The sequence below is a fragment of the Podarcis muralis genome, chromosome 2, assembly GCF_964188315.1.
Source record: "Podarcis muralis chromosome 2, rPodMur119.hap1.1, whole genome shotgun sequence".
Lineage (NCBI taxonomy): Eukaryota > Metazoa > Chordata > Lepidosauria > Squamata > Lacertidae > Podarcis > Podarcis muralis.
In genome coordinates, this window is record NC_135656.1 from 122,675,939 (window position 1) to 122,689,158 (window position 13,220).

A 13,220-nucleotide genomic window follows, 5' to 3' on the forward strand; every position below is an offset into this window, starting at 1 on the left:
TTCAACTGGGAGGACAGATGAGATGACAATTTGTGCATTTAATTGCTTCAATTTCCTGCCCAGAGACTTCAATTTCCTGCCCAAAGACTTCAATATCCTGCCCAGAGCTTTTGTGCACTATCTAACACTTTTTGATCATCTAGAAGGTAGTCATTGATCCTCCATCTGAAAGTTTTTTCTTCGTAACCTTTTAATTCAAATTTTATTGCACTATGGTCCGAAATTATTCTTGGTTGAATTTCAATGTCCGAGATTCTTGGAGTTAATTCATTTGAGACCCATACTTGAACTATTCTTGACATGGATTGATTTGGCTCAGAATATAATGTAAATTGTTTTTCCAGCGGGTGTCTAAGTCTCCAAATATCAATCAAATTACAGTTCTTTATCATTGAAAAAATAGTCTTAGGTAGTTTTCCATCTTTACTCATCCCTGTTGTTCTCAATCTATCCATTTCCATTGACACCACTCCGTTCAGGTCTCCCATTATTATGATCTTCTGGTCCATATATTCAAATAATTTTTCTTCTAGATTTTTATAAATGTCTATCTTGTTGCCATTCGGTGCATAGATCCCGACGACTATTATTTTTTCTCCTTGCCACTTGATCTGGACTGTGATGACTCTGCCTTCTTCATCTTTAAAAATTTGCTGAGTTTCAATTTTTTTCCTGATGTACAAAACAACTCCTCTCATTTTAGTCTTGTCCGAGGATATAAATTCATTTCCTAATCTTTTGTTGATCAGAACTTTTTAATGTCTTCTTGCCACATGAGTTTCTTGTAAACAATGTCCAAATTTTTCTTTTTAAAATGTTGTTCAATTTTATTCCTTTTTTTGTCGTTAATCCCATTAATATTCCAAATCCATATTTTCAATGCCATTTTAGCCATATTGAAATTTTTATTACAAATTTTATAATCTTCTTCTTCCTCCTCCTCCTCCTCTTCTTCTCTTCTTCTTCTTCTGGGGATCTACTTTTGGGGCCATCTGGTAGAAAAAAGGGGATGAAGAGTCAGAACAGTGTATCCATAACTTGTCCAGGACGTAAAGGGAGAAGTGAGTGCTTTGCTGTGGTTCCAGGACAAATCTCAGACAGTTGACCAACTACAGTCCCACACACATGCACACAAAGAACAAGACAAAATGCTGTCCGTGTAGAATGGGAGGAGGTCTTCCAGGAATGCCTCCAGACTCTCAATATTTTGTGGGACTGAATCACATCCCAGAATATTAGACTAGGGACTCAGCTACATTACTCAAAAAACTGTGTTTTGAATGCATTATAAACAAGCAACGTGGTTTTTAAAAGCAGTGGTGGGGTGGCATAGGGCATCTGACACCAGTGTTGAGTGCTCCTGCTTTCCAGGTTCCATCCCACCCTCACCTTTGGGAGAGTCCAAAAAGGAAAGAATGAGAAGCCCATGGCAGAGGCACAATTCCGTCTTAACACCAAAGCAGCCATACCTGTGGGATTTTGTAGATGCTTGACACAGGTGACATATGTCTAGAAATATCAGCTTCAGCATCTTCAAGAACAGCAAACAGGTTATTTGTCTTCCCACAGTAATAGTTTGGAATGTCTGCGTGCCCAGTAGAGAGCAGGTCTAGCAGGGCATCAGAAGTCATCCTTGCATTAGAATAATGGTCATAGATGACATAGCCGAGGGTGAGGTTGGGTAAGAGCCTGGGGTCCTGATTGATTTCACAAATGGCAGCCAGGAAGGACAGGATATTCCAGAATTTCCCACGATAGCCACTGGGATGAAAAAGTACCCTACATTGAATGAAAACAACGTTTCTAATTCTTGCTGTATCTAAACTCTCAGCTGTTTCCAGCACAGAAAATAAAACGAGTCCAGCCTGAGATGCTTAAATACCTTCCATTAGCTACCTGTAGGAGAGAGGAAATGCCCATCAGCCTCACTGAAAGTGGACTGACACCATAGTGAAACTGACCACAACTTTCACCATCATGAACATTTCATGAGATTGCGTTTCAGCTGTATTTACAGCCAGCTGCATTATTTACCCCCTTGTAGGTTTGGATTTTTGGACTGACACCATTGTGAAACTGACCACAACAGATAAGAATTAACAAGCAGTTGATCTATTTATATTCCTTTTATTACAGCATCATGTTGCAAGCAGAAATACACAGCTCTCCGCAAGGAGGGCACTTGGCTGCTCTAAATCCTCCTTCCGACTTCCGTAGCATTTTAGGTGCCAATGGGAAGTTCCTCCCTCCCTCTGACTTCTTTGCTCTCTGAAATGTTCAGACCTCCAAGTCTGTGGTGAGGGGGGTTCCCTACACTCTCAAGTGACATCTCAACTAGCTGCCCCCTCCCTTCGGGTTCCCTTGTCATTATCTCGTACCTGGGCAACTCCTCCCTCAGCTGTTCAGTTTCTGTCTCTCTCTCTCTCTGCTTCTGAACATGCTATGGACAAGGTGAGGGTGACTTTTCCCCTCCATCTCTCCATCGGAGAGGAAACTGGTCTGCCATAGAATGCATTCCCCAGTCCTCGTCTTTAGATTATTCCCTGACATGTGATCATTTGGGTTGCCATTTTTGATGCCGTCAATCATGGTATCCTCCTGAACTGACTTAGTGAGATGGGTGTCAGAGGCACCATATTACAGTGGTTCTGTTCATATCTTCAATGTCACGTCCAGAAAATAGCACTCAATGACTGCTCCTCACCCCCACCCCGGCATTTGTGCTATGGTGTGCTGCAAGGTACTATTCTCTCCCCAGCGCTATTTAAGATCTATACGCTAAATAAAATCTATATGAAGTCATGGGGTGCGTTCCTGAGGAGTTTTGGAGCAAGGGGCCACCAGTATGCCGATAACACACAGCTCTAGGGACATGGGTGGCACTGTGACCTACTGAGCTTCTTGGGCTTGCTGGTTGGAAGGTTGGCGGTTTGAATCCATGTGACGGTGGCAATCTCCCATTGCTCTGTCCCAGCTCCTGCCAACCTAGCAGTTTGATGTTGTTTTTTTTTAATATATATACATATTATTTTAAAACATAAAGAAACATACAACAAAAAGCAATACAAGATTCAAATGCTGAAATTACGCTGAATCTCCTGACTCCCCCCCCCCCCATCCCTTCTATGGGTCCTAGTGGTAATATTTACACCTGCATATCAAAACTGTCCAAATTTTGTCTTTCCAAATTCTCCATACTTTCCATTAATTTACAAGTGTTGTTAAAATCCTGCTAATGTTTTAACCTGCTTACAATGTTCTTGCTTTCTGAGGTTCCCAGTTATTTTTGCCATTTCAGCATAGTCCATCAACTTGGTTTCCCATGTCCGCCCCTTCTTGGTTAAGGGTATCCTGTCAAAGGGATCTGTGAGGAGTTGCTTCTGTCTGGATGCCCAGGTGGGGGCTAGGGCCGTAGCACTCCTCTAACAGGGACCCCTTGGTGGTAACCCCTACTTGATGTAGGTCATGGGGGGCCGGTGTGGATTACCCTTAGATGCACCCCCAGCAGGTGGACTGGGGTGGAATAAATGGTTATACGCAATGCCGATGCCAAACCATTCACATCTGTAATCAATAGAGTTGTGGCTCATTTGGACCCAATGTTATGCTGTTGTCCTGTCTGGTTTTTCATCACTTAGGGAGTGACAGGAACACAGGAGCTTGGCACACAATTTGTAGGCTCTTTGGATGATTCCCACTTCTAAAGGAGCAAGTGCATCGTTTAGGGGTACTCTTGGATACACCTTTGTCACTAGAGACCCATGTGTCCTCTATGGCTGTTTGTGAACAGGAATAGCCTGACCACTGGAGTAATGGAAAACGTGGAGCTGGACTACCCCCCATTTGAAGGACTATCCACTTAAACCTATTTTCTGCTTCCTGCAACTTCCATTCCTGATCCACCAGAGGACCTCCTCTCTTATTCCATGACTACTAAGCTTACCCAGGAGGCACCTTGTTGAAAGCTTTTTTGCAATTCCAAGTGTTGGTTTGTCTGTTTCTTTATTAAATTTTTACACTGCCCTTCACCCAATGATCTCAGGGTGGTTCACAGCATAAAAATACAGGATAAGACCAAAAAGTATAAATAAAAACAAGAACAAAAACAAAACAAGAAACCTACAAAAAAATCTGAATCGCCTCTGTCTTTACGTGAAATTTCAGTTTCTTGTTCACCTCTCAAATTCATCAGAATAGCCCTATCCTGTGTTAGCATCACGGGGGGCGGGGCGGGCGGGCGGGGGATTCTGCCAGAGCTCACGTAGAATAGTTCAGGTAACTTCTAACTCTTAATCTTGGTATTTTTCACCAATCTTTGGCATTTGCATCTCACAGTTTGGAGGCAGATCTTGGAGTTTTCGCAAACATGTTTTTCTTCAGCCCCGCAGTTGCAGGTGGAGCTGAATAAAGTGTTTAGGAACTTGCAGAGGTGGTCCTATTTCTCCATATAATTATCAAAATGATAGTGTGTGTGGTTTTCTTGCTTTCAAAGATCACATTTGAGTCCACTAAGCGTGATGTTATGGATCTGAGGCAGAAAGGTCTGGCAGATATATGCCTCCTGAGCCACTCAAAACTTGGGGGGGGGGGGGCTGAGATTTAGGACAGATGATAACTGTACCAGAATGAGGTTGGCTTGACTTCTCTCCACTTCAGATGTGACCCCTCTGCAGGGCTCCGTTAGTGAGAAGAAAGTTACTGCATCTTGCAAGGACCACAACAAAAGACTTTTAATTCTTTGTAAGGGAGGTGCTCGTTCCTGGGAGGAAAAAGATGGTCCTCATTCTACTGCTTCTACTGCCTTATGGGGACTGTGGAAAACTGAAGACAATATGCCTCTTGTCTTTGGAAAGGGATGAGATAGATTCACCTAATTATTTCAGGCCAGGAGACCACCTCATCAGTGGGGTCCTCTCTGCCACAAACACTATGTTTCATCCTCATATCTTTAGCCAATGTCCTTCCACCAGCTTTTATTGGTAAGACGTTTTGTGGGGATGGATATTAAATATTAAAATATTTTTAAAATAAAATATTAAACTGCAGTGGTCTGTTAAACATTAAAAGCTTCCCTAAACAGGGCTGCCTTCAGCTGTCTTCTAAAAGTGTCGAAGTTGTTCTTCTCTTTGGCATCTGGTGGGAGGGTGTTCCACAGGGCGGGTGCCACTACCGAGAAAGCCCTCTGCCTTGTTCCCTGTAACTTGGCTTCTTAGAGTGAGGAAACCTCTAGAAGGCCCTCAGCGCTGCACCTCAGTGTCTGGGCTGAACGATGTGAGTGGAGACGCTTCTTCAGGCCGTTTAGGGCTTAAACGTCAGCACCAACACTTTGAATATATTATGTCCCACATTCTTCGCCCATTTTATAATAACGCAATTTACCTGGTCCTCTTTAGTGTCCCATTCCAAAAGCTTGTAAACAGACTGAGAACCAATGTAGATCTTTCAAGATTGGTGTTATGTGGTCTCGGCGGCCGCTCCCAGTCACCAGTCTAGCTGCCGCATTCTAGATTAGTTGTAGTTTCTGGGTCACCTTTAAAGGTAGTCCCACATAGAGCGCACTGCAGTAATCCAAGCAAGAGATAACTAGAGCGTGCACCACTCTGGCGAGACAGTCTGTGGGCAGGTAGGGTTTTAGCCTGTGTACCAGGTGGAGCTGGTAGACAGCTGCCCTGGACACAGTTAACCTGCACCTCCATGGACAGCTGTGAGTCCAAAATGACTCCCAGGCTGCGTACCTGGTCCTCCAGGGACACAGTTACCCCATTCAGGACCAGGGAGTCCTCCACGCCTGCCTGCCTCCTGTCCCCCCAAAACAGTACTTCTGTCTTGTCAGGATTCAGCCTCAATCTGTTAGCTGCCATCCATCCTCCAACCGCCTCCAGACACTCACACAGGACCTTCACTGCCTTCACTGGTTCTGATTTGAAAGAGAGGTGGAGCTGAATATTAGAGGTAGAACAGAAATATTACTTGGTCAGTACTGGCATGTATATAATTTCTCCCCCCAGGAAAGGACCCACAAAGTACTGGCAGCTCCTCTCCTTCTTGTATGCCATTCAAGCGATCAACCAGAATCAAAAGCTGTTACCCAACATCACCCTGGGCTACAGCATCCATGAGAACTTTTTTGATGGAAGGGTGACCTATGATGCTTTGCTAGACATGCTGTCCATTGGGCAGCTGAGCTTTCCAAACTACAGCTGTGGTAAACAGACTAACTTACTGGCTGCTCTCGAAGGGTCCGACTCTCAAAACTCCATCCAGATTTCAAACGTGTTGGGCATCTATAAAATCCCACAGGTAGGAATGGAGAGGGGTATAATAGCATTATGATATTGGCAGTCTTATTTTCAACTACCCTCCTGTTGATCCCTAGCATCAAATTTGCCTTCTTTACGGCTGCCACAACCTTCAAGGAAATCACTGTTCCCACCAAAGGGTCCTTGCACTAGACCTTCCTCCTTCCTAAGACCTTCCCAATCTCATGTTGGGCTTAGAAATATTTAGGCTTTGATCTGAAATCAAACAAGATCCAAATCTTCCTTCTCTTCCCAGGTCACTTATGCTTTTGTCTCTCATGTTCTGAATGATAAGAGGCATTTCCCCTTTTTCTACCGGATGGTCCCCAAAGAAGAAGCCCTGTACCCAGGGATTGTCAAGCTGCTCCAGCACTTCCGATGGACCTTGATTGGCCTCCTTGCACCAGACACTGACAATGGAGAGAGGTTCCTGAAGAGCTTGACACCCGTGCTCATCAAGAGCGGTGTCTGTGTTGTCATCTCACAAAGCATCCAAGGACTGAATACAAATGCAGTAGACATGCCTCGTCTTCCATTCCTCAAGTGGAGGCAAGTGCATGTATTTGTTTACTATGGGGAAATGACTTATTTCTTAGATGGACTACTCATTATACAACTGTTTTTTGACACAGTAATGAAATCCATTGTTGGGAAAATCTTCATCACAACAGTTTTGTGGGATGTCGGCCTGGAGCTGATGTATAATGACATATCTTTCCAACACATCCATGGTATATTTTCCTTCTTCACTGAGACAAGTAAAGGGGCAAAATACGGTGATTTTCTACCCTTTTTCTTTGATATTAAGAAGTTTTGGGAGGATGCTTTTAATTGTTTCTATTTAAAGCATGCATTCTCAGTGAAAGGCCGGACAAGATGCAGAGAGAGAGAGAAGCTGGAGAGGCTTCCCCAAGATGATCTGGAAAGAATCCTCTCTCTAGACAGCTACAGGATCTACAACACTCTGCAAGCTGTGGCTCGTGCCTTAAATGCTGCATATTCATCTAGATCTAAGCAGAGGGGAACTGAGAGAATGGGACTTCAAAGGCTACAGCCATGGCAGGTATTTTCTTTCCCTTCATAGACATCTCAACTGAGCATGACGATTGTAGTGTTGCAGATATTGAATATTGTGCAGTTTGAAATGATTTGAAGCATAAGAACTGGAAGCATTCGTTTCCTTTTGGAAATGAATTATTGTCCAGGTGCATAGAAATATTATTCACTCTTTACTCGCAGAACTCTTTATAACAGAATGAGAACATCATTCTGTGTCCAACACAGGCTCGGGATCTCTCTCTCTCTCCCACCCCTCATCTCTCTCTTTCTCCTGCCTTTCAGCCTCCAGGCTGTTTGCTTTACCTTCAGGAGAGCTTCCTTTACATATTGACTCTTTTGAGTTTTGGAGCCAAAGACAAAAAGACAACTCCCTTCAAAAAGGAGATATTGCAATCCAATACCTTCATCACATGATCTAAGGTTACAGCACTCATATGTTAGCTAGCAGAGAACAGCAACCAGTTAGTTAATCTTAATCTCAGCAAGAGCCCAGAGCCCTTTAGAAAAAAACTACTATGGAAAAAACCCAAAGTTTGCAAAACACATTACCCATTTTCCATTTTAAACCTTCCTTAATACATATACATTTCTCATTTCTGTTTGCTATTCTTATTCTTGCCTCATTGCACAGCCCCCCGAGCAACTGCTCCCATCATGTGCCCAATTCTCCTTTCCCCGCAAGTTGGAATTAATTTTGGCAGGGGAGATGACATTGACCAGGCTGTCTCTAGTCTCTATTCCTTTGACACCCGCTTGACTCTGCTCTGGCTCTCTGCTCCCTCCACCAAGCTCCTGCCTTTCCCTGCTGAAGCCCATATTGGAGATTTCATTCAGTTTGCCATGAAAGGAAAAACGAACCTAATTCACTCTTTCTGAAAGAATCCAAGGGGGGAGCATCCTTCAAAAAACATGCTTACTAGGAGAAAATGACACAGAAATGCTGAAGAATTCTGATGAGTTTCTATTATTATTATTTAAAAAATGCTTCAGAGATGTGGAGAACTGAATTTAAGATTGGGGTTTGTGTGTGAGAGAGAAAACAGTATGAACCAAAAGTGGCAAGATCCCTCCATTACTATTTGAGTTTGCAACCAGCCCTAAGCAAAGGGGAAGTGGATTGTCATTATGCTTCCATTATTATTATTATTATTATTATATAATTTTTATTAAATTTTAAATTAAACAATTCCAAATAAACATTTTACAAACTCTAAAATATCCGATGACTTCCCTTCTTCTCTTTCCTTGGTCCATTTTACATCTTATACATCCCTGTATATTTTACTATAACCATTCAAATCAGTTTTCTACTTTTACATCCATCAAACATTATTTACGTGGTTGAATTTATCTTAATGCTGCCACCGTTTTCAGCTGTATAGTGTTATTTTCCATATATTCAATAAATGCTTTCCACTCTTCTTTCAATGTATGTTCTTCTTGCTCTCTTATTCTGTATGTTAAATCTGCACGTTCTCCATATTCTGTCCACTTAAGCTGCCAATCCTCTTTAGCTGGGACCTCGCTCACTTTCCATTTCTGGGCCAGCAAAACAGGGGCCTATGCTTCCCTTTATTCTAAATGCTCTCATCTTTGCTTCTGTTCCAGCTCCACCCTTTCCTAGGAAACACCCAGTTCTACAATTCTTCCATGGACAGAGTGTATTTGGATGAGAACGGGGAGCTGGCAGCCGACTTGGACATTGTGAACTGGGTGGTGTTCCCCAATAAATCCGTCCTCAGAGTGAAGTTTGGGAGTATCGACAGACAGGGATCCCCAGACCTGAAGTGCACCATCGACCAGGAGGCCATTGTGTGGCCCAAGTGGCTCAATCAGGTGACGGGGACTGGGAATCATGCCTGTCATTTTGCTGTCTTTTCTATGAGCTCTAATGAGTGCTCCCTGTTCTGTGGGCTGCTGCCCTCACTTGCCTGTCAACTCCAGCACTGGGCTGTTGTTCAAGATAGTTCCTACAGCTCCTCTGCTCAGCTGGGTGCCAAAGGAGGCTTCCTGCTAAACTGTGTGAATGGGGAAAGGGGGGTTCCTTGCTTTTCTCTTGTTGCATGTATTTCTATCAGTAGTGAATGGCCCATATACAGAACTTTATTTAATGGAGGTCCTTTGTTTTTTTCTGAATTTAATCATGAATCATTCATGTAATGGACAGTGATGGGAAATGCTGAGTTTCAAGCTATAGTCTAGATGCTACAGCAGATGACAACATACTATGCCTCAAAGAACAATTCTCATGGACGCTCTTCGTCTTTGTGCCTAGACCCTTCCTACTTCCAGGTGTGTGGAAAGCTGTCGCCCTGGATCCGTCAAGGGGATTCAGGAAGGGAAGCCTCTTTGCTGTTATGAATGTCTTCCCTGTGCAGAAGGGACCATCTCCACTCAGGAAGGTGGGTGACTCCAAGGGAAAGGCTGGCCTTGGGGAAGAGAGAAGGGTTCCGTCAGGAATCTCTCAAAACCATTTCTGGGCAGGATCAGGCTGGTATGCTTCATGTGTGGGAGAGAACTGGGTGGTTCAAATCATCATCATCATCAATCTCTTTTTATGATTATAGTTTACGATATTGTTCTAAAATGTATCATCATCAATATATACCAGTGCAAGTAGATGGATAGGTGTCACTGCAGCGGGAAGGTAAAGGGTGTTTCCGTGCGCTCTGGCATTCGTCATGGTGCCCCTTTGCACCAGAAGCTGTTTAGTCATGCTGGCCACATGACCCAGAAAGCTGTCTGTGGACAAACACCAGCTCCCTTGGCCTGAAGCAAGATGAATGCTGCACCCCATAGTTCTCTTTGACTGGACTTAACTGTCCCGGGGTCCTTGAGGAGGGAGATTGTTTTGGACCTAGGGTAGATATTAGACTTCTGCACAGACCCCTGATCCTCCTTTTGGCCCTGGTATAGGGGCTCCGAGCAGCCCAACCTGCCAGAGGCCAAGCTGGGGATCTCTAGCCCTGGAATCTGTCCCAAATTTCTTCGGGGTAGAGCTAATGTTTAAAAAAACCTGATTAAATACCTGTAGTGATCTGTGGCTGTCTAAGACTGACTTCTTCTACAACTGAATCTCTCCCAAGAGGCTGGATATTGCTCAGGGCTTGGCCAAATCCAGCGTATTAGACATTACTTACTCTCTCTCTCTCGCAGATGCAGACCATTGCCAAAAATGCCCAGAAAATCAGCATCCAAACATGAACCGAGATCAATGTTTGTTCAAGCATATCACCTTCCTAGCCTACGAAGAATCTCTGGGGGTTGTCCTACTTTCCCTTGCCCTACTGGGGTCCTTAACCACAAGCTTTGTTTTAGGAATCTTTATGAAATACAACGAAACTCCCATAGTCAAAGCCAACAACCGGAACCTCTCCTACATCCTCCTGGTCTCCCTCCTGCTTTCCTTTTTGTCCTCCTTCCTGTTCATTGGGAGGCCAAGGAAAGGGACCTGCCTTCTCCAACAAACAGCCTTCAGCATCATCTTCTCTGTTGCTGTTTCTTCTGTCTTGGCAAAAACCATCACTGTGGTTCTGGCCTTCCTGGCCACCAAGCCAGGGAACTCAGTGAGGAGATGGCTGGGGAAGGGTCTGGCCAACTCCATTGTCATTTCCTGTTCCTGTGTCCAAGTTGTCATCTGCATGATCTGGCTGGGGATCTCGCCACCATTCCCAGACTCTGACATGCACTCCCAGCCTGGGGAGATCATCCTGCAATGCAACGAAGGGTCTGTGGCCATGTTTTATGGTGCTCTTGGCTACATGGGCTTCCTGGCTGCCATCTGCTTCACGGTGGCTTTCCTAGCCAGGAAGCTGCCTGGGGCCTTCAATGAAGCCAAGCTGATCACCTTCAGCATGCTGGTCTTCTGCAGTGTTTGGGTGTCCTTTGTGCCCACCTACCTGAGCACCAAGGGGAAATACATGGTAGCCGTTCAGGTTTTCTCCATCTTGGCCTCCAGTGCTGGGCTCCTGGGCTGCATCTTCCTTCCCAAATGCTACATTATTTTATTGAGACCTGATCTGAACACAAAGGAGCACCTGACAACAAAAACAAAAGATAGCATCTGATTCTTAAAATATTATTTTTCAGGAAGGTAGAGAAGTGATGTTCTTGAAAAGTAATGTTTCAATTTAAAAAATCATTACCCTCATTTGATCATGTAGAACAAACCAACTTAATGGAAATAGTTATGAAATTTGGCTGAAAATTTGTTAATACTTTGGAAGATATAGATCACATAGATCACAGGGAATTCACATTACCAAAATATTGTAATTATTCTTGGAACGGAACAAGGATGTCCACTGTCACTCCTGTTATTTCTCCAAGTGAATCTCCAGCCCCCGGCTCTCTCACTTCCTCATTCATCGTCACCTTCTCTGCGGGTGCTGCTAAGTACCCTCTGTCTTTGAGCTCTTTGCTCTCCTACTTTCAAGGCTCGCTGGGTTCTGGAAGATGGTGGGTCTAGAATGCTTTCTAATGACATGTCAGCCAGGTGTTGCTTTGGCTCTCCCATCATTTCCCAACTTTCCCCCTCATCTGCCTCTGAGCTGTGACTTCCCTCAAACCCCTGTTGTAAATCTATACTGTCTTCTTCCTCTTCCTCCTCCCTGGGAGGGTCAGGATGGAGAGGTGGTCTCCCCCATTCCTCCATGGCCCTTGGTAATCTTGGTCACCCTCCACCCCATGCCTGTCAACTCATCAATATCTTCCTTAATTTATGGTGCCCAGAACTGGACACAGTATTCCAGGTGTGGTCTGACAAAGGCAGAATAGAGTGGGACTATTACTTCCCTTGATCTGGAAGTATACTTCTGTTGAAGCAGACTAAGATTTCACTTTTATAAACTTTATAGAACTGTTTAGAACTTTTACAGCTGCCTGGAACTTCCGAAAACTGTATTGGGGAATCACGGGAGGCGGGAGCCATCCGTACTCCAGACACCAAGAAGCAATCAGGGTGCGTCGCGCAATCAAAGTGGTACGTGAACTTTATGGTCCTTGTGTTCAGGACTCTTGTGTGTCTGGGACCCATAGATGGCTGTGGGGACATGCAACAGACCACACTTATAGAGAGTTTGCATGAAACCCACAAAAATGTTTAGCTCCATTGGGCCCTTAACTTTAGAAAAGGGGGGAGTTTCATGGAGCATCGGGGGAAATCAAAACCCATTCCTCCTGATCAGAACTGATGAGTTGATGACCACTGTAAGCAGATGAAAACATTAGCAGGATTGCAATAACACTTGTAATGTAGCAATTGCTATGGAGAAGACAGAGTGATGTAAAATATGGACTATTGAACAGTATGCAGTTGAAAACCCATGGAGGGGAAGGTGAGAAGTCCAAAGATCTTGAGAGATCTTTAAATATAGATATGTATGGTTGTATTGTTATAATCTTGTAAAATCAAATAAAAACTATTTTTTAAGAAAAAGAATTGATGAGTTGGTTGTGTTGAGTGCTCACAGCCCATCCCAAGCAAAACGTTCAGGTTCATTGGGCCCTTAAACCAAAATGGGGGCTGAAGGGGCCACATAGGGCAGGGGGACTTGAAACCCATTCCTTGTGACCAAGAACAAGAGGAAATTCACATAGTGGGTTCAAGCAACCCACCCTGAAAACAATATTTAGCTTTATCCCTCTCTTATACCAAAATAGGATTTCAGGGGCCACCTGGAAGGTTGGGGCGCTCTAACACAACCCTTGGGATTGCAGGGGGATGAGATGGTTGTGCACAACCTGCCACCCTCAAAAATATGTTTGTGGTGACATTTAGAACTAGCCCGTTTGGGGTGTCCTAAAAGCACGAGGGAAAGAAGGAAGAACACAGCCACTTTTCATTTGTGATGTAGGCTTTTT

General features: G+C 44.1%; 1 protein-coding gene across 1 annotated transcript; it reads left to right on the forward strand.

Moving 5' to 3' along the window:
* The first annotated feature begins 5,821 nt into the window (after positions 1–5,821).
* On the forward strand, positions 5,822–12,675 carry LOC114592556 (vomeronasal type-2 receptor 26-like). Its single transcript, XM_077923438.1, has 5 exons — positions 5,822–6,300; positions 6,556–7,362; positions 8,967–9,194; positions 9,634–9,760; positions 10,515–12,675. The coding sequence occupies exons 1-5, from the start codon at positions 5,986–5,988 to the stop codon at positions 11,423–11,425; spliced, it is 2,388 nt and encodes a 795-aa protein (XP_077779564.1). The 5' UTR covers positions 5,822–5,985; the 3' UTR covers positions 11,426–12,675.
* The last annotated feature ends 545 nt before the right edge of the window (positions 12,676–13,220 follow it).

Bases quoted from the DNA above. Each gene is read 5' to 3' on its own strand.
- LOC114592556 (XM_077923438.1), top strand. From the start codon at position 5,986: ATGTATATAATTTCTCCCCCCAGGAAAGGACCCACAAAGTACTGGCAG. The intron at 6,301-6,555 runs GTAGGAATGGAG...TTCTCTTCCCAG, and splicing joins GCATCTATAAAATCCCACAG to GTCACTTATGCTTTTGTCTC. The intron at 9,195-9,633 runs GTGACGGGGACT...CTTTGTGCCTAG, and splicing joins GGCCCAAGTGGCTCAATCAG to ACCCTTCCTACTTCCAGGTG.